General features: G+C 38.0%; 1 protein-coding gene across 5 annotated transcripts in view; it reads right to left on the bottom strand.

Annotated features, from left to right (window-relative positions):
* Positions 1-2,977: 2,977 nt before the first annotated feature.
* The window catches only part of LOC145662975 (uncharacterized), a 153,280-nt gene continuing 133,683 nt past the window's right edge, over positions 2,978-22,574 (bottom strand). Inside the window, exons 3-5 of one of the 5 annotated variants that reach the window (XM_081729059.1) lie at positions 12,244-12,471; positions 8,541-8,689; positions 2,978-3,486 (exon numbers count right to left, since the gene is read on the bottom strand). In XM_081729059.1, the coding sequence (XP_081585185.1) occupies positions 3,082-3,486; positions 8,541-8,689; positions 12,244-12,471 (782 nt within the window). In that variant the 3' untranslated portion in view covers positions 2,978-3,081. Of the gene's footprint in view, positions 3,487-8,540; positions 8,690-12,243; positions 12,478-22,574 lie in introns of all 5 variants that reach the window. The other 4 variants (XM_081729062.1, XM_081729063.1, XM_081729058.1 and 1 more) reach the window with 4 other exon arrangements.

The following is a 22,574-nucleotide window of genomic DNA, read 5'->3' as shown; positions in this document are numbered from 1 at the left end:
ATTTGGGTGGTCTATCTCGTTCCCTTTCATGGGTACAAAATTGCCAAATGTTAATAAACCACGCGTTCGGTTATTGACTCAAGTTATCCTCTACGACATGTCAGGTGGAAATGTTGAACAAAGTTCACGACATTTAAAAATGTTTTCAACCTTCAAACTAAAAAAAATCAAACCAAAATTTTCATAAATTTGAAACGAAAACTTTCAAACAAAATTTTGAAATCAAAATTTTCAAAACCAAAAGTTTCAATTAAGATTTTGAAACGAAAAAATTTTCAAACTAAAAGTTTTCAAACAAAAATTTTGAAACAAATTTTTTTCAAACAAAATTTTGAAACTAAAAATTTTTAAACAAAATTTTGAAACTAAAAATTTTTAAACAAAAATTTCGAAACAAAAATTTACAAACTTATAATTTTCAACTAAAATAATTTCACATTTCACGGTTACCCGTCAAATTTTATCCGGTTTTTAACTATTCGATTAATAAATAAACGATTTTGATCATATTTATCAGCGAGTGGAAAATGTACGAAAATGTTCAAACCAAGATTTTTAAACAGTAATTGATAAATGTTGTAGCATTGATAAATGTTGCAAAGGTATCATGTGTTGCCTTTAGACTATGAGTCATAAGATTCAATAATCTTACCTATCAGATTTCTAAAGCTCGAGGTAAAATTCAACCAATCAGATAACTTTCCATCCATAATCTTAGACTGAGTTTTGACTAAAATCCAAAGTATTGTTTCATATGAATCTGGTATTGAACATTCAAACTTCGCGTCTCATACTAAAATTTGTTTATCACAATTCCCAAATTTAAAGAATGGTCCTACATACCTCTCTCGATATACTAAGTCTTAGAATTAACCATATAATTATATGTTAGCTCTCAACGAGGTCAAGAACCTCCGGCAATTATTCCCGTTAGAAAGAAATAAGCAGAACTAGAAACGTGTCTAGAAACGTGTTATTTGATAACACCCAAACTTAAGAAGTACCACAACAAATTTTGAAAAGGAACATTAAAGGAAATGAATCCTTGTACACTACCATATATTCGTACCTCATCAAGGTCAATACCTCCCACGTGATACAACGTATTACTTACGTTTATATTTTGGCATTTTTTTAACCATGAAAGGGACGATATGAACCCCAATACTGATAGAGGTACATACCCTGGTTCTAGACTACCATAACATTTTTTTAGATTTGTCAATTTCCAAAATTTAAGGGGGTGGTCTATTTACCCCTGCCAAAATTTGGCGGGTGGAACAAGGTACCCCTGCCAAAATCTAGAGGGGATGGTTTTACGTACTCCTCGGTCATTGACTCTGGTCCAAGGGCATTGGCCTTTGGATTTGACCCCGAGATTTGTGACCCCATAGGTCAAAGTGAGGATCAGGGCCTTACTACCTACATCGTACGGAGAGCCTTCTTCATTATTGTGCGCGTGTACGTTGTATCCCTGACCATCCTTGTCGACGCTGCCTCCGTGTTGGTCAGATGTACGAGCGCTATGCTGCACGTCCTCGCACAACACGTCCATGGTATATCCGTGCGTTTGAGAGTTTTCTTGCTGACACGTGTGAGGATTTCGTGTGGCCCTCTTTCTCGTTGCCCTGGTTTTGTGCTTTGTCTCCGTGTCTCCTCCGTCCACCCCGATTTGATTGCGCTTGTCTTCGCATTCTAAACTGGGCTCCTGTTCCCAGGTATACCAGCAGGAGTTTGTAGTATTGTTAGAACAGTACCCCGATGTTAATGTGTTTTATACGGATGGTTCCAAGGATGGGAATTCTGTTGGCTGTGCCTTTGTTACAGACGAAGGCAGCTCAGAATTCAGTTTACATCGCCTGGGTTCCATTTTTACTGCCGAATTACATGCCGTTCAGATTGCCCTTGACCATGCTTTCACGCTTTCGCTACGTCGCGTGCTGGTTTTCACCGACTCGAAGAACGTTATCGTTAGCCTACAGAATTTCATTAACTGAAATACCCTTGTTCAAAACATTCTTGTGAGATGCCATCAGCTACGACAACAGGACGGTGTCGTCGTTGTCTGCTGGGTGCCGGGTCAAGTCGGCATTCGGAGAAATGAACGCGCAGACACAGCTGCCAAGAACGCTGCCTTGGCCACTGTTGCCTTGGAGCACAGTCTTCCTTGCTCTGATCTCTGTAGCAATTTTAATGCCTTGATGCGATCTCACTGGTAAGCGGATTGAGACCAGGCCACTGAAAATAAACTTTACATTGTCAAACCAATTCTTGGGGAATGGAAGACGACATCGCAGACTAATCATCAAGATGAAGTGCTCCTGACGCGTTTGCGTATAGGCCACTCTCATCTTACGCATAGCTGTTTGCTGCGGAGGTTGCACCGTCCGTATTGTGAAGAGTGTATTGTACCTCTGAGTATTCAGCACATTCTTGTTGAATGTCCTGATTACTCAGATTTCAGAGAACGTCTCGGACTGCCTCGTCTGCTCATCCGTGCCTTGGGGGATGATGATGCTAGTGTTCGCCGGGTACTTATGTTCATTCGTGATTGTGGGGTTGCTCACGTTCTCTGAGCTGTTTGTTTGTTACTGTTTTATCATTACTAAATTATTTTATGTTCTCTGCCTTTTTATTGTTTTTTTGGATATATTGTTATTGTTATATATTTTATCTTCTTTTCTACATATTTTCATGTAGCAGCGCTTTGTTCTTTTGAAATATATTCCTTTTAGTCTGTTCTTGTTTTAATCTTACAGTCCTGAGCGAGCATCCGTATTTATCGTGAGGGGACATAAAGCTGGCGTCCCCATTAACCCCCCCCCCATTCATTCATTGCAGGCAACGAACCCCAGCTTGAACCAATTGATTTAATACGTTTAAGGGAAAATGGTTATCTCTGCTTCATACAAAACATTTAGTGAGTTCTTTTTCTTAACCTTTCATTCAGAGATACGAAACACGCTTTTTTTAGTTTGAAAAGGTTTGTCGGAAACCTTAATGTTGTGCTCATCCTTCTAAGTACAGACATAGAAATATAGGAGATTTATGACGATAGATAATTTATCACTGTTAAGAGTGCTACAAATTTATTACTATTAATTGTATTAGTAAAATACAGAGAACTATTACTGAACAATCGAAATCATTTGTTGCTGGACATCCATTTGCAGTCTCCTTGCTTGAGCTTTTATCCTCAGCGGCATTTGTATTTTTAGTGCGTAGTCCGGGATTCGAAGTGGGTACTACAACGCTAAACTTCCGGTTGAAACTAGTATCTGGTTCATAAATTGGTGTTGGAATCTTGTAATTGCCAAAATCTGCGCCATTATAAGTGTCGATGTGTGGTGACAGCGGTCCAAACTTAGCTTCCGTCATTCCGATTACTCCGGGGCTTTTGCTTCCATCAGTATGGTCTATCTTGTAAGTTATCACCTTGCATCCAGTGTCACGGCCTGTCCGTTTTACAGTAACAGTGATGTCATCCTAATTGAAAAAGAAAAACAGTGTTAAACATATATTTCCGTACCACGTCGTGATGAATTATGTCCAAATTCGGACCCTCCCTGTAAGTACAATGTCAAATATATTAACGTTTTTGAAATGAGTATTGTAATGAATAATATGTAAGTTTACCATCCCTGATCCCATGGAAAACATCAAACTTATACTAGTACCGAGTAATAAGTTCTCATATCTACTTATAGTTACAATAATACAAATTAAACATTTACCCAGTAGGAGTTGTGGTCGACTTTTCACATTCAACTGCTCATGAAAATAGAATTTTAAACATTGTTCACCCACAAAAATAAATAAAATAAAAATAATAAGTAAAATAAAACAAAATAACCTCTGAAATCATCTACATTCTGAGCAAGTGAAATCTCTGAAGGAAATTTTTCGTAAACGCGGTGACACTCCAGGAAGTAGCTACCTACCTTCACTCTTTCATTGATTGATCACATTATGATGCCTGAGAGGTTCTTTCGTCATTATCAATAGACGATTATAATCAATAATTATTTTCGGCGATGGATAATTGGTAATCAATAAACTATTTTTTCGAACTTATTTTCTTTTCACATACTCGATATTTTGCACAAAACCACATTGATTTGTTTCTTGTCTGTTCGTAATTATAGAAATACTCAATCTTAACATTTTAAAAGAAACATAAAATGAATGTGTTTGTTTTCATTCTCACATCCTTTAACAGTTTCAGCCCACAAATTGCTAAGTCTTAGAGTTCAGTTGATTTTGAGCTTAACGTCCCGTTCAGCAGCGAGGCTATATGAGACGTCAAACTACTGATTAACGTGGAATCCGAACCACATGAACTCCTGCTGGGAATCGAACCCGGGTCCCCCACGCCAAAGGCGCGTACGCTGACTGCTCAACCACGAAGGAGTTCACTGCGCCGTAAAGAAACTACATTCATGCTTTATCATAGGATAGTCCTGTAAGTATAAGTAACATTTCCTAGATCGACATATGAAAGATGTAATTTTCGGCAATGCTATTTTCTGAAAAAATCAAAATAATGATAATCACCTTGATAGGTATTCTATCATTGTCGGGAGGTCACTTGTCGGAACTCGGAGGTTTCCATGCACCACGATCTTCATCGAATCTCTTCGTCTTCACGTACATTTTTTTTCCTGTTTTAATATTGTTCATTAACTGTACCGTCTTTCAGCCTCTTTTTTTCCCTGCCACTATATCCTCTAGCACATCCATCATGATAAGATTAGTCCTCAGCCATGTTAAACCAATTCCTCTTTCTCTTTTCAATTACATATAAAATTATTCTTTTCTCTCCTACTATTTCTAACACTTCCTCGTTCGTTTACCAAATGACCTACCTGATTCTCCAAACTCTTTTCCACACACACACTTCGAATGTTTCCAGTCGTTTTTCATCACGTTTGCGTAATGTCCACGCTTCTGCCCCATAGAGGATAATATTCCATATAAAACATTTTGTGGGTCTTTTCCTTAACTCTTTGTTCAAGAACCCAGAAAATAAGCTACTTTTTCCTGTTCTATTCCCCCTTCCTATTTCATTTAATCACCATAGTTTTTATCTAACATTTATTTTCATACCGTATTCTTCACTGCGCTTCAAGTTTTCTAACCTCATTAATTTTATTTTCAGACTGCACAATAAACGCCATATTATCTGCACTGCAAACTGTATACACCTAATCATTCTACCTCTCACAAAAATAATCTCTTTCTTATGTAGGCTCTTTTCTAAATAGATATTAAATAACATCGGCGAGAAAAAACTCTGTCAAATTCCCCTCTCAACGCTACTCTGTCATTTCTTCCCCTATTCTAAACTCAGTTGTTGGTTCATATACGAGTTCCTTATGAGTCTTCGACCTTTCCGTTCCAATCCATCTTTCTCTAGAACTCCAACCAACAATTCCCATTCACCTGATCAAAAGCCTTTTCTAGTTCAATAAAGACAACATACACATTTTTTTTCCATTCTCTATGCATATTTCACCGACAGAGGCACAGGAAACATTGTCCACCTGCCGTACACTTTGTCTACCATCTTGTGAATATGCATTACTAAGCTTTATGCTATTGTTCACACTTTCCTGCCTGTAGTACACCTCGACTGGGCTATCCTCGTCTGTAGTCAATGTGCGACCAGACTTACCTGATTAGCTATTATGTCCACTTTTTTTCCTTTTGAGGAAGAAACCAGTTACAATTATTTGCATATACCCAAAGTGTAATAGAACCAAACGTAGGCGCATTTTTACTAATCTATGCTAAATGCTTTTTTTTTTTTTTTTTTTGCTTATTTGTCACATGATATCTTTACTTTCGTTAAAAAAAGATGCTATGACAAAACATAGCGTATAGTTATCTCTATTTTGAGGTTGAAATCGATGACAGATAAAGCAGTAAATTCACCCTAGTAGCAGAGACAACTTATAAACTGCTTGCTGTAAGCTTGAACTGCAAGTTGGCCAAGCTTGCATTCAGCTTGATTGGAAAACGTCCAAGCATGTCGCAAGCTGGATTCCAGTAACGAAGTTACATGGGGGCAACCTTGCATTCAGTGTTCCATTCAAACTTGCAAGTGTTTACAAGTCAATAGCCAATGAACGACCAGTGATGCTATGACGCTCTGCGAAGGGTCTAAAGCATCGCTTGCAAGTACAACAAAAGGCAGATTGTATGAAAAAGCATGCTTTCAAGTGCAAGCGTAGAAAGCCAAAAGCAAAGCACACGGCAACTGGCCGACAGCTTCCTCGCTACTAGGGTAGTTATACAAAAAGAAAGAGAAAAAACCTTTCGTAAAGGTTATCCAATTCTCATGTTTTGTTTGGAGCTTCAAGGATCACTTTTATTGCTTAAAGTCGAAATTTTTCCAAGAATAATGGGTGAATAAAATCCCGAAGAAAACATGTTTTACAATTCTTCCATCATTCACTTGCTTTCATCATCGCTTCCCTTAGCCTAAAGGACATAAACGTGTGACGTTAAAATCAAAAGTTTCATAGATGTAATCAATCAGGCATAAAGACAGAGAATTTCCTTTCTCTTTACACTATAAATTCACACAGGGTGCACAACAACTTTCGTAAAGACTTCTGAGTTTGCGCCTTTTATGCAACATCCAAAAGCGCCTTTTATGCGAATCCATACTACGACGGGGCTTTAATCTGATCCAGTTGGCGGATGCATAGACAAAAATGCAAGGTAAACTCTCAAAATATAGATTACACTTTCTTGACCCCCCTCTCCCGAAGAAAACTCGATACTAAGATTAGATACAAAACGACGCGACACGAGATTAATTTCTGCTTAATGAAGAAGTACCTCAACTGTTGTCTCGTAACACTCACTAGCTGTATTACAAGACCACAAATTTCAAGAAAGATTTTCTTTCTTTCAGATTTCATAAGAAAGATTTTCCTGTATACTTAAGAATCATCCTGTCTCCCTGGGAATGAAATTGGTCAAGACAAATTCACTTCCTCTGGTCCAGAAAAACACATTCCCTAATATGTTTCGTAAAATAAATTTGATGGATTTTATAGATGGATTTTCAGTACATATGGCATCCGTCTATTAAAGGAGTAAAGGTTATCTCCTTCTTTGAGATTTAAGTCGGTCAAGAATAAGACGAAACTTCATTCCATCTGTCGAATTAAAAAGTATAATTTTTAGAGGGGATATTTGTTTAATATAGAGTCTGTTTTCCTTTAGGGCTTAAGAATTTCCTTATTGATTGAGTCTGATATATGTCAGTGACAAGGGAGTAATAAAACAAATGGCAACTGCATTATATCACTAACATCACTTGACTAAAACTTATTTATTAACTGTGTTTTTATTAAGTTCATTTTTGAAAACACATACTCACAATCAGCACTAGTATATGGCAAAGCTAACGTATCTAACACGACCCTTTCCCAATTCTAAAATTCCTGATTTCCATGCGAGTCTTTAGCATTTTTGGTAAAAGTTAAAAATTCGTGAACTTTCTTAGATCACAGATCTTCCGGAAGCACCGCGTAAGTAAATGCTGTCCACTGATCGTCTATCACTTGTATATCATGATTGTTTTTCGGGGTAACTCTCTGTACAGCTTTCAGTTATGGAACAAATGTTGGTGACCTTGCAACACTTTTTGATAATGCTACTTCAGGTGTTAGCCAATGTAAACTTTGCAAAACAGTATTTCCAAAATTATATCTATATATATTTTACTCACAGCAACAGATTTTAAAGAACTGCTGCACCTTGCAGTAGAAATATGTTACTTTTGATTTTTCTGTAGTATTTCCATCTTATTGGCTTATTTTAGCGATCTAAAAACCTCAGCATGTGTGTTTTATAATTCTTTAATGCATACCTTCAATTTATTAGCACACTCAAAAACTGCAAAAAGTGAACATTCTAAAATTATCGTACATTCAGGTATTATCGCAAGGGCATTATCGTATACCGTATTAAGGCTTAAATTACCGTATATCACGATAAATTATCGTATGGGTGGCAACCGTGGCATTCACTCTACGTGTATTTAACGTATCCAATATCAGGGGCGGATCCGGGGCAGGCGATCAGGGCGATCGCCCCCTCCAGAATAGGATATATTTTTATTTTAAAAATAAAACTTATCCTAAGAATTTTCACTTTTGTATTGTAAATGTAAAATAAAACTTACTGACTTCGAACGACGACCCCCCAAAAACATTCAGCTTGGATCCGCCCCCTGTCCAATATACTGATTTGAAACACTCCAGGGATAGCATACCAATACGCATTATATTGATATTCTTAGAATAAAGTTAATTTCTTCTTTTTTCTTAAAAAATATTCTCTTTTGTCCCTTATGCTAATAGTTTTAGGTTTCAACAATAAACTGTACACTACGGAATTGCTTTCCTTTGGACACAGTTTCCCATTTTCCAATACAATCGTACAGCCAATCAAATTAAAGAAAACACGCAATTATTTGTGTTAGGTACTAATCTAATATAGCTATGGATAATCTCTATACTTACTCCTTTTCTAGCTCTTTGAACATTAAAGATTTCCCCATCGTCATAGACCTTTTCCTTGAAACACCTGACTCTTTTTACTTCTGTAAAAGCTGTTGGCTTTTGGGTCACTTCACCAAACCAAGGAAGACCATGGTTCAAGCCTGGAAAATCTTTTATAGGCAACAGTTTAATACTTATAAATATGATTAACACCCAGTTGTTACAGCTTTATTTAAATTATAAAGTGCACTGCAATAAATAAATAAAATAAATAAATCACAGTTTGAAAATAATTTGAAGAGTTTTCAGATACGTACCACGTTTGGTCATGTCCAAAAATGTTCTGGAGTAATATCGGTGAACAAAAGTCTAGAATGTCTTCTAACAGTGGTTAACAGAACTGCCCTTAATATGTTCAAAATGTACTTGAACTTCAGATGTGTTTAGTGAATATTCTGGGCTAGGAATGGCATAATGCTTGGTTAATTTACATGTTACCAATTATACGTATACAATTCGTTTCTGCCAATAAATATATTGGACATCAGAAGTTGAGACATAGTTTGAATACTCTTAGGATACTACTATTAACCACTGTTAGAAGGCATTCTAGACATTTTCTGTTCATTGCTGAACCAGTTAAGAACATTTGTAGCACATTATTATTGTGAAAATTCTACGGAGAGAAAGTGTACAAAAAGATCTATTTGGATGGTGAAAGAAGAATATCAGAATTAAATTATGTTGGACATTGGATTGTGGTACATATTTCTCCTTTTTTACTTATTGCATATACTCAAAAATGTGTTCCCACTGGGCAAGTATTGTTCTAATTCTATGTGCTCCTTTATTTGAATATTGCCCATTTGTTCACTAGTTTTTGCGGATAGTCGTTTTGTGAAAACTTGAATTAAAAGATGTAATATTTACTCGTTATTGGTCACGGCTTTTATTTTGTTCTATATTAAATAACATTGTTATTCTCGTTTTATTGAAAAATAATCCTTTTGCTTTGAAATCTCAATCTCTTTCAAAAGAGGCAGTTCTCACGTGTCAATTGAACATGCGCCCTGTTGCTGTGAAATTCGTCCCCAGGTGCTCACCTAGGAGAACAAAGAACACCGTGCCGAAGTCTGCTAAGAGCTCCGTCAGTTGTGATGTGGATGACCCGTCCGTTCTTCATATCAAGGATCACTATCGGTGACAAAACTTGGGTGTATGGGTACGATCCTGAGATAAAGAAATAGCCGTCACGACGGAAGAGTACATCACTTCCACGATCGAAAATGTGAGGCAAGTCCGCTGCTCGTCCGCTGCATGCTCATCGTCTTTTTCGACATTCGCGGAATTGTGCATCATGAATTCGTCCCCAATGGCCACACCACCAATAATATATAATTGTACTGCCGGTTTTAAGGCGTCTCAGGGAGAACATCAGGCGAAAACGACCGGATCTGTGGCATATGGCTGCATCACGCGGAAAATATACCTAGTCACCGTGCTCTCCTCACACTTGAGTTTATTACCAGAAACTAAATAATCTACTTCCGCGCTCACCCTACTATCCAGATTTGATTCCTGCGGACTTCACCATCTTTCCGAAGCTGAAGATCCATCACAAAGGTTGCCGTTTCGACAGCATTGCGGAGATTCAACCCGAACCACAGAAGGTACTTCGAAAAGAAGATTTGCAGGACACATTCCAGTAGTGGTAGGAAGGCTAAGAGTGCTGTATTGCTGTACAAGGTGGTTTTTTCTAGGTGATGTCCAAACGCAGATAAATGAAGTACTTTTTTGACACAACCTCATATATACCATACCATATATAGCTACACCATAATAACAAAAAGTTATGCTTAAATTTAATATAATGAATATTTCATTGTTTGTTATCCTTTTAAGGTTTGATTGTTATATATTTTAATATAGACAAGACTTCCAAACCAAGACCCAATTAGAGACACTGCTTATCAAATTAGTAAAATAACGATAACTTTAAACTACTGAAGCAATTTCAATTTTTAAGTCGCCAAATAAGTTCGTAATGGACAACATAGTGTCCGTGGATTTTCTCGAAGCATTCCCCCTTCCTTCCACATTCTCATAACACCTATTCCTCCATCATCATTCACTTCCTTTAGTCATCCGTCTCCCTTAGCCTAAAAGGCATAATAGTATGAAGTAAAACTGAAATAAGGTAACTGCAGGTATTTACGCCAGTGGATCTAAATACGCCAAGTGTTCAGTGCTGGGACGTTCCCGACGAAATCCGCTAACGCCTCCAATATGTGCCACGGTCTTGGACAAGTCCGATTTTACGAATATTCCGCTGAGACAGTCACGCCGTGCAGTGTTGTTTGCTCCGGAAAGGTTCTGTGGAAGGACGTTATTATTTTAATGCAGATGAGTATCCGTTATCAGTACCATGCTAACTCAGAACATTGCCGATTGTTTACAGCAATGTACGCCTAATTTCGTGTCCGTCTAGGAACATTTTGTTTTGTCATTGTTGTTTCAGTATTTGTGATTCCATGGCTACTAAATCAATACCACGCATAGTGCAGCGAAGTACGGCAGGACTTGTGCAGGACTGACTGCAGAAGACAAAGATGTTTTTATTTGTACTTCATGTTCCATGTAATGTCAATGTAGTTTTTTTTCAAGTCACGGCACAATGACACAGTTTATTTATCTTCTTATAGAATAAAACTTTTCAGTTTGGAACTTCATTTCAACTTTGGAGATTACCGTTTTAACATTTTATATTTTTATCTTCATCTTGCACTTTGGTTATTCTATTTTCTGCTTCAGCCATGTTGTGTAGTAATATTTGAGTTTGTGTAACACAGACAATGTAACCAGTTGCAAGATCTATTACAGGTTTCTAGTAATATCCTATACTTGGCATAATTACCTACACGTGTTGGTAAAGACGCCACTTTGCAACACTTTTTTCTTTTACCTTTGGTACAAAGTAGAAGTGAGTCGCATCATTGCCATATTTTTCTGCACACGGAAAAGGCTACTCTGCAATGCACATGTCTTGTTCTTTGTGTTTCATGAAAATTAAGGCCATAGAAAGTCCAACACCCTTAACATAGCATATTTATCTGCACCTACTATACTTCAATTGTTCAATTTCAAAGGCAATTTATAAGTTGGGATTATTATTATTATTATTATTATTATTATTATTGATTCATGTACATCTTCATAGCGAATGGCTAACACACGTACTCTCTGTGCACGGGTCCAAGTTCGACCTCTGGTGTCCCCGTTTGTATAGCAGCTAGCGCGTTTGCCTTTGGTGCACGTCGTCCTGTCTTCAGTTCCTGGTAGATCAGAGAAATTTAATTTTCAAATCATTCTGTTTCATTGGTTAGTCGTCTCCTTTAGCCTAAAAAGCATAATAGTGGGAGATTACAGTAAAAAAATCTTTTGCATTTATGATCCCTGGTAAGGTGTTTTCCTCGAATACAAACGTAACCAGTGACTCAGATCTTCCTTTAAATAGGAGGTCCTATGCAGCATCGGGACATTAAACTGCAATTAACCAACTTTCTTGTTTTACAAACACTATTATCAGAAATAAGTTTGGTGTTATTCATTGCCAATATTTGAAAATGTTTATGACATAATAGTAGTAGTTGTTCGTAATTTGCACCCGTGCTCTTTATTTGATTCTCAATAAGTATCAATTTTAGCTAATGAAGGCATGTCTTACCTTTTCCGTATCTAGGATATCCACTGTTGTAATCTTTGTCTATATCCTGAAAGTCCCCCATCAGTTCAACATTGCTGTATACTCCAGGGCCATTGAAATTAATTGGATTAAAGTCTGCTGTGCTTGAATGTTCATGTCCACTTCTATGCCTAAAACTTTGTTTACTCGCAAATAGGTAACCGCCTCCATATTTACGATAAATACTTCCAAAAATTTCTTGTTGGAAACCTGCAACTTCAAATTACAAATATTAAGAGAATTAGTTTACCGTTGGTTAGGAATAATATGCCTAATCTCACACAATGTGAGAATATAATAGCACACATACAGGAGTAAAAGTGAGGGGGAACGGAGTTACCCCACTTCAAAGAACATCTATGGCGTCCCACCACTTCCTAAAAAAATTTACAAAGGACAAAGATAGTCAGGGAGGATGGCGTGACGTCATGCGTCTCGCTACCTTTTAAGATCCACGTTTACCCCTGTGCACATAGGTCATACGTGGCAGTCGGAAAGATATGCAATCTCACGTAACGAGAGAACAGAATAGCACACATAAATTACGGGTCTGGCAGTGGAAAAATATGTAAATTTCACATAATGAGAAAACAGAACAGCATACATAAATCATAGGGAGGTGGTTGGAAAAACTTGCAAATCTCACACAATGAGAAAACAGAACAGCACGTATTAATATTATAAATGTGGCAGTTGGAAAAATATTTGCAAATATCACATAACCAGAGAAGAGAACAGCACACATAAATCACAAATGTGTCAGTTGGGAAAGAATACAAATATCATATAGCGAGAAACCAGAACAATACACTACAATCACAGATGCAAATATTACGCAAGAGAGAAGAAAATAGAGAAATTAGTGGCATCTACTGACATCTCGTAGGTACACATTCATACTACAAACATATCAGACATCCGTCTGTTCGTTCTGTGTGACTAGCCTGTGAAATAGTCAAATTTACCAGCTGCCCCACTGCGGTTAAGGTGGACCACCACCGGAAGTCAGTACTTATTTTAACTCATTGCCTTAACTACTGGGCAATGAAACGTTACATATTATAAATATTGTACTATTAGGTAGAGTTGTTTCTGCTACACCATAAGACACTGATTTGTGTGATTGTGTCTTCTGATATCGTAAAAGGTAACAAATAAAAGAAAATATTTGATTCGTTTTACAATGAGCACAGAAGATGGCACTTGCTGTAAGGTCTTACTAGAAGTGCTCAGTTTTACGAAATGTTTATTTGTATGTATGAAGTATTTTAAAGTAACGATCTTATTACGAAATAGATATATTGTTAGACCGTTTTTCGTGTTATATTTCATATTTTAGTAAATATTAATTTATATTTAAGGAAATAGATTTTGAGACGAAATTTGTGCAGAACGCCATAATGCGTTGTTGCCAAATTTGTACGTTTACTGTAGTAGTCACAAAAAGAAAATTCCTGGATTCTAGCGTTGCACTTCGAGAAGCGGAATTGCGGTAAAGGTCAAAAACTAATTTCTCTAGTAAGCATCCAAGCAGAATTCCGTGATTACTTCCTTTATTATCTGGCATCAGTAAACACGCGACACTATCTGGCAACGCTACACTATTTAAGCAGCGTTTAACATAGTACTGGCAACACCTAGTGATCCACCTTAAGATAAGGGAGTTCTTAAGTTGACACAACCAAAGCAACAGGGTATGACGTCACGTAATGTCGTCACTACCCTGGAGCACTTAATGCGCAGTGTATCCATAAGCAAGGCGGCTCTGTTGACAGCATTACGGCTGAGATAATATGCCAAGGTGGATTATAATTTAAGACATACCTGGAATTTGTTCGTGTACTGGTGGACAATAAAAAACACATTATGTTGTTACAGCGATTGTGTGAGTTGCGTTTTACATTCAACCAACGAACAAGATTATACACAAACAATGCTCTGAATAATGAGTAAATAATTGCGGCTTGTCCCATCAAAGGCGGGGAGAACGCCGGGATTTTTTAAAAATCTCATTTTGTGCTGCGCACTGATACGTGTATCAAGATTAAAATTTCAGGTTTCTTCAGTTATGTTCTAATTTATAAGTGTACTGGCATTCATGATATATCAATTTCTTTTAGCACCAAATGAACTCTTGTAGGTTTAATAAGTGTTTTGGAGTGGCAGAGACGGGATTAAGAATACGTGGACATTTTAAAAATTACAATTTACAGGTAAAAGGTGTTAATTCAGAACAAAAGACAAATGTTTGGGGAATTTATTTATGAAGGCGCAGAATATGTAAGTCATCTGTGAACATAGATACAGCAATAAGATGTTCCTTTCATTTCTATGAAACTCTCCATAAGGGGCGTTATTCCTGAGCTGCAAACTAATGTACAAAGGTCTTGAAATACGAGGGCTATCCAGAAAGTAGATTACGTTTTCGTCTGTGTCCGCTAGGGGCGGGGCTAGCGCGGCCATCTTGGGGTCAGAGCGTTGCACAGCTCAGTCGGCATCTAGCCGTGCTAGTGAGAGGTTCGTGCTGTGCTCCGTTAAGATACTGTGACGGTTTGAAATGTCTGCGTTAATTGAAAATCCCGCGAGCTGCGAGGTGCGTGCAGTAATAAGGTTTCTGACAGCAAAAAACTGTAAACCGTTAGAAATCTATCGGCAGCTGTGTGAAGTGTATGGGGACAACATTATCACTGAAGGTGGAGTGCGACAGTGGGTCATAAGATTTAAAAATGGCCGAACCAATGTTCACGACGAAGATCGAAGTGGGAGACCCAGCAAAGTGACTGCCGAACTTGTCGAAAAAGTCGATGTTAAAGTCCGTGAAAATCGAAAGTTCACAATAACGGAACTTTCTTTGAGTTTTCCACAAATTTCGCGAAGTTTGTTGCACGAAATCATCAGCGAAAAGCTTGGTTACCACAAGTTTTGTGCAAGATGGATTCCAAAAATCTTGACAGAGGACCACAAAAATCAGCGAATGGCTGCAGCGTTGCACTTTTTGGACGCCTACAATAAGGATGGTGACTCTTTACTCGATCGCATCGTTACTGGTGACGAAACATGGGTGAAACACGTGAACTGTGAAACGAAATTGCAATCAATGCAGTGGGGGCACACAGGTTCTCCCCAAAAACCCAAGAAATGCATGCAAACAATGTCGGCAAGGAAGATGATGGCGACTGTTTTTTGGGACAGAAAAGGTGTGATTTTGGTGGACTTCCTGGAAAGAGGCACTACAATAAACGCTCAAAGGTATTGCCAAACTCTGCAAAACCTCAGAAGAGCAATTCAAAACAAGCGCAGAGGAATGTTGAGCTCTAAGATCTTGTTGATTCACGACAACGCCCGGCCCCACACGGAAAATGTCACGCGTGAAGTTCTTGAATCTTTTCAGTGGGAGTTGTTTCCTCATCCGCCGTAGAGTCCCGACCTGGCACCGAGCGACTTCCACCTATTCCCAGCAATGAAGAAGTGGCTGGCTATGCAGCGTTTTGATGACGACGAACAGCTGCAAGAAGAGGTAACGAAGTGGTTGAAGTCGCAGGCGGCCGAATTTTTCGACGAAGGAATTTCCAAGCTCGTACATCGCTACGATAAATGCCTTAATTTGAATGGTGACTATGTCGAAAAGTAGTATTTGTGTGTGGCTTTCATCTGTATATAATAAAATTTGTTTCCTATACTTTGTTGATTTTTTATTCCAAAACGTAATCTACTTTCTGGATAGCCCTCGTATGACTATTTCGCTGCCTGAACCTACCCTAACCTAACCCGAACTACTCTACTACTACTAGTGTAGTATACTATTATTACTACTACTATTCAACTACTACCATTACTGCCTTACTATACTACTACTACTACTGCTACTAGCCTATTATTATACTATCATTGCTACTACCAGGGCCGAAACCAGCTACAAAGGTTTGGGAGGGCCGTGAATATGTTACGGGGGGCCAAGTCATTAAAATTATCTTATAAATATCTAAATTGTGTTTTTTGTATTTATAATAAAATTTTGTATTGAAGTCTGGAGCGGCCACAAAAAGTTTAGGGGAACCTGGCACCCCCTAGCCTCCTCTGGTTGCGGGCCTGGCTACTACTACCCTACTACTATTGTCTTACTACTACTGTACTATATTATTACTATTACTACTACTAAGTGTGCACCCATAAATTAAAAAAAATGTAATTTTTGAACAATTATCTCTTGTAGCGCCCCTGAATTTTACCTGTTCCTGGTGGATCACTGGCATGCGCCAACACATGTACAGTCTAGAAGGCGTGACGACACTATTTTCATAAAGAAATGTGAGTTTCATAGTAATATGAATTTGTCCACGTATTGTTTATCTGAACTGCGGAAACTGCTCTATCCCAATTTAAGGATACACATTAACACTGATGTAATAAAGTAATTATGCAGCCTATACCTAAGCTACACGAGGTTTACGTTGACGCACCCACTGGCTCAACTTTTGAAGTATTTCGTTTTATTAGCTTATCGACGTCGACCATACCCTAGACGCCGCATGGACAAAGTCGCACATAGTAGGAACTATTCGCAAAATCAGTAAAATGGAAAGGTCTTTAAGTGACATGAATTCCCGCCTATATCTGTGAGCGTTGTGGATTACACGCACAACATTTAATGGATTTATCAAGAAATACTGAACCCACAGGTTCAGCACCCACATAACTGCATTACTTATGAACAAGGGCGCCCATCAGGGAGGGCAAGGTGGGGCGCACGCCCCCTAAGAGGAAATTGTACTTGGGAATATTGAAAACCCAATAGAATTTTTACATTACTTACAGCAAACTTTGAAACTATATTTGAAACGTCGCTTATACTTGCCCCCCCCCCTGGAAACCACGACATGGGCGCCCTTGCTTATGAACTGCACACTAAGAAAAATCCGTTCTCCGGACAGCGGTATATTGTACAAATATATGAAATCCTCTTGCTTACTACAGAAATCAGTATGGAGCATATGCTACATACACACTGTGCTTAGATGTTACATCATGTCATTGCAGGATGTCTGACATCTAACAGTTTTCCGTATATCACCTATGTTACATTCTGCAGCTATATTCTATTCTACTATGGACATTCTGCGTCGATTTGTATGTGAGATCCTGACCGCCTATATTGTTTCAGACAGAACAGAAGGTACGTATAGATGGAACACTTATACGGAAAGTATTATAAAACATGCGTTTTCAGTTATAAGTTTGCTGTACGTTAAGTCCAAAAACTACAGGAATTATGCATGTTATCTACTGTTTTAAGTACGCTACCTACAATTCTTTTTCTCGGTATGTGCTTTGATAACTAGCCATATGTAGGATTAGGCCTACGATGAGAAAGCATTTTTTGTTGCAAATCATTGCTTTTCTCTTGAATGGTTTTGAGGTTAATCTACCTAAAGCCAAACATACCACTAACTAAAGAGTTTCAGACAGTATTGCTGAACATGAGTAGTCGCTAATGCTCTCGCCTTTGGTCCTGGGCTCGATTTCCGGCAGGGTTCAGTCGGTCGAAAAGGTGTAACAGCTTTTTTAGGCTAGCTATCCTAAATAAGGTTTTTCCTGTGATTTCCTCATTCACACCAGGTAAATGCCGGGATGGTATCTAATTTACCTCAGGCCGCTTCTTTCCTTATCCGTTCCTTATATCCCTCCCCGTACTGTGATTGTGTGCTCACCGAGGATGTCATACCTCCAACGTGACGTGCTTAAGGCCATAGATGCCGGTAATGGCCATGACTGGTATCAATAAATAAATAAATAAATAAATAAATATTGACGAGCGAGCGCTAGCAAGCGAAGTCGGGTTAGAACGCCGCAATGCACGTTGTATTCATCCATTCTAATTAATAGCAAATAGTAATTGCAAAATTTTCCATTCCGCACATGGCATTTCCAGTCTACTGAGTTCACAAATTACTCACATATCAATATCATTGTCTTTCCGCAACATGAACTCATTCCACCTATGAACATTGTAGTTTTACCTAGTTTTGGTCCCCCGTAATCCTATAGAACCCGAGAAATATATTACATACTTCTTTCGTAAATTTTGCAAATTCAAATTCATAAAGTAGGACAGCACCATCGTTTCCTACATACAGTAAACGTTATATAATTTTTAAATTAGTACTACACTCCTATTTCACAGGCCGTCATTCATTTTAATCATAAATTACTGTTTTTATGTTTATGTATTCTACACCTGCATCCATTCATCCAGCGCCGTAACTTAGATTTTTTCTTGGGAGGGAGGGGGGGTAAGCATTAATACGCGTATTTGGTGCTCCTAGAAAAGAGTTGTTTCTCTAATTCTTGAGCTCCCTTTTTCCATCTTTCTCTTACTCTTTATGGGCCCGGGTCGTTAGTTACACCTTTGGGCCCGTTCCATACATGACAAATGAATTAAGGGGACAATATTGTTAAATATCAAAGCCATACGAATAAACATTATTTCTAGGGCCCCTAATAGTAAACTGTTTTATTGAAATGGGCCCACGACTCATTTTTGTTTTATTTAACTTTTATGTGTTGTTTTGTTTATGTAATATAGTGGACATATTCGATGCTTCATTTATAATTTCATGTTCGTATCGTATACGGAGTAAGAAAATTTTGTCTTAAAATGGGTCCCCTCGAATGGCGGGGGCTTCCTTGGGGAAGCATTTGCCCCCTCCCTCCTCAAGTTACGGCCCTGTCACTTATCACATACTAGGCTGGTAGCCAGCCCAAAAATCTAGGGGAAGCCCGGTAGAAGTTTGGGAGGGGGTCCCGATCCAAACGTATTATAGTTAATCATCATATTATAGCTCAGCGCACAAATTTTTCGGTCGCCAAGTCGCCATTGGCGACTAGAAATTTAGAGCTGGCGACCAGTGTTCAGTAGAAATGGTTTCTGCCTGAACTCACAGGGCAGCGCATTTTCTGTTTCGTGAGAAAATAATTGTCACTGAGTGAGAGAAAACCGGAATGTGAAGTCTTTCTTTGTCAAACTACAGGCCGTTTGGGGGGGGGGCATCTCAATTTGTACATGAGAGATACTGGCGACCATTATTTTTGGATTGGCGAGTGCGTCTGACTTTGAAATTTTGCACCATGTTATAGTTCATTTGCAAGCGTACTGTGAAAAATTTAAGGGACCAGTAAAAATTTAGAGGGGAGCCCGCCCCCTAGACCCCATGTGTGGACAGCCGTGTGCCTTCACCTTCATCTGCATATCAAAATGCAGTTGAGTGCACATTTGCATATCAATATTTAAATATATAGTATTTTGTGGTCAAATTTATTGCTTATTAAGTAGCGTTCATGTTAATGATTATATTATTATTATGAATATTATTGGGTAAACACCGAGCGTAATACGAGAGTATTAATACAATATTGCTGTATATTGTATTTCATGTATGTACTTTATTTCCTTTATAGGCTATGAATTATTTATTTCTTGCGTGCATCTCATTAATGGGACTTTATATTGTATATATTACATGCGTTAATGAAGTTATATAGTCAGCATACTATTCTACATATGATTAATTAAAGGAGAAATCATATCATATGCAATGGATTCATGTATAGCAGTTTGAACTTTGGGGCTACAGAGATAGCTTGGACAGAGATTTTTTTTCTTGGCGACATTAGTCTGCACCGAAACTGCATGTGAGGTCTATAATCAACTAACAAGTGAAGAAATCCCTGAATGACCAAGGATGGATGACTCATTCAGTATAGGAAGTATACTGTTAACTTCCTCTTGTATAGCAATGATGAGGTGGATACATTGCTTACAGACGCTCTCCAGGCTTTGTTTCAAAAGTCGTAAAATTTTTAGCGTCAACACGATAGATTCTGAATTTCTAAAGGTGGCGTCTTCACACCTTTTAAAAGAATCTCGCACGTCTCAAGCTCTTGGCTTCGCTTCACCCCAAGTTCGTTAAGCGTCAGCAAGCGGATCTAAGTATTTCTCCCATGATGCACTGCACTTTTGAAAATATGTAATTTAATTTGACTTATTTTATGTGTAAGATATTAATATTAACGTATTACGCTCACTTGTTCTTGGAAAGACCTTTGAAATTCATGACTAGATTTGTCAACGTGTTTCCCATCGTTCAAGACATTTAGATCTTGTATATTTTCAAAATTAATCATAACCTAAGATGTTTCTTCTCTCTCTCTCTCTCTTGTGATAATGGCTACTGGGGTTGGTAGCAGACAGTTTTGAGGGGAGCCAGAGGAAAAGAGACTTCCTACAAATACTCAGAGATGACAGCTGTGTATATTATTACCATTGTATTCTGTATATAATTTACTTGATTTATGTATATTTAATCATGTGTATCAATCATTCAAAGTGTTTATTTCAGTTAAAATAGCCAATGTTTGCAGTGCTATAGTGATGGACTTCTGTTTTGGACAGAAGCTTTTGAACCGGCCGCTCTCAAAAGTGATGGCAGCACCTACCAAGAGGTGTCTGTTAGGTGTGCAGGCGGAAGCTAGTTTCTGTGGTGATGGATGAATAGACCACCCACGATATTTGCCTGAGGCATCAAACCCTGTGTGAGAAAATGCTTAGAAGAGCGAGTCGACGGTTTTCCTGGAATTGTTGCAGTTTAATAACCCGTTCGTGGTTTAGCTTGGGCTAGTTGTTTCATAGACACGGAAGAGATTACTTCGTAACTATTGTGTGTGCAGTTTCAAACTTCTCGAGTTTTGAGAAGTAACCACCCAGAACAGTGCGAAGGCCCGTCTTCCCAAGGAGTTCTGTGAATTATATACATGTACAGACATGTATCGGGCACCGATAGTGGACAGTGCTTATTAATATCAAATTTTATAGTGAATATAAATCAGTGCTGCAGAACAGTGAATTTTCATAAACGTGTTAATCACGCCATGTATCATTTTGTTAAATAACACATCTTCAACAAGATATTTTGAACCATAGCTAGTTGGCTATAACTTCAGTACCATGTCCAGGCAGCAGCTATTCTGCGGACAAGTTTTATCAACCATGCAGTGGCATTAATCATCATTACTATTGGGGAATAGGGAAATCGTTGTCCCATTTCTAGTTAAAACTACAAGGCCTGTCATGCTTACGGCAGTACCATCCTTGAACTTTTTAAAACAAGGATACTAGCAGACATTTAGTAATGCTACTATACTGACATACCTTGGGTCAGTTACTTCAACATAGTGACCATCCAGCGAGTCTGCTTGTCACGAACATTTCAATTTTAGTGGAATGATAATGTGGGAAACTACCATTGTGAATTTCCATCATGGACAGTGTGTCAGCCATACCTTAGCATAGCCTACCAATAAGTGGACATTTTGGGAAATTGAGTCACCAGAACACTACATCGTATATATATAAATATGAATTTTTACTTCTAAGTTTTGTAATAATTTTTTTTTTCATCCTCCTCTCTGAAAGAACTGTCAGAGACTCTGAACTTAAAGTATGAGGAGTAAATTTTGTGATTGTATTTGTTTAGCAGATCGTTTGCGAGGTCAGGCAGACCTCTAGTGTATATATATATATATATATATTTATATCATATATTTCAATTACAGTGTGAAATTGTGTGTGATTCACTTAGTGAGTGTGGTGCATCATAATAAGTAAAAATCATAATAAGTGTATTGAAAATATGGAAGTGTTGAGTGTCAACTGCCATCATATATTATTTACATGAGAAAGAATAAATCTCCATCTACCAAAAGTATAGCGAGGGTGTCTGTTTTCCTGTACGGTGAGTACCCAAATGCTAATCCCTATGTTTTTGTTTCAGGAGTGAGAGTCAAGGAAACATTTCTCCTTACTCTTGTACATCTGACCATCTTCCTGAATGGGGCCCAGGAAGAAGCACGCCCAAAGAACATAAGGACACAGTTATGAGTATAAAGAGTGATTAACAGGCTGCTGCCTGTTTGTTTTGAAAATTATTTTTTTTTAACCTTGTTCAATTCTGAAAACACTTTATAAGTAGCTGCTAGACCATAACTGTTGTCAAAGAATACCCTGAGATTTTTGTTTGCTGTATTTGTTTATTTATGCTCTACCGACAATCAATTTTGGCAGTGGCGGCTTCAAACGGAGATCACCCTTTATCTCTCCAAACGGGGATTTGCATATGCAAAAGTTTTTAATTTGCATTTTCAGTAATTTACATTGTCATTTGAATATCCCTAGCCACTCCACCATATATTATTTATCATTATTGTGGTGGTGTTTCTTTGGTATGCATAGATTACATCTATAGCTACCTGCACCTCAC

Source organism: Thermobia domestica, chromosome 10, assembly GCF_964235325.1.
Source record: "Thermobia domestica chromosome 10, izTheDome1.hap1.1, whole genome shotgun sequence".
Classification (NCBI taxonomy): Eukaryota; Metazoa; Arthropoda; class Insecta; order Zygentoma; family Lepismatidae; genus Thermobia; species Thermobia domestica.
Note: the sequence above shows the minus strand (reverse complement) of the source record. Positions and strands in the feature narration are given on the sequence as shown.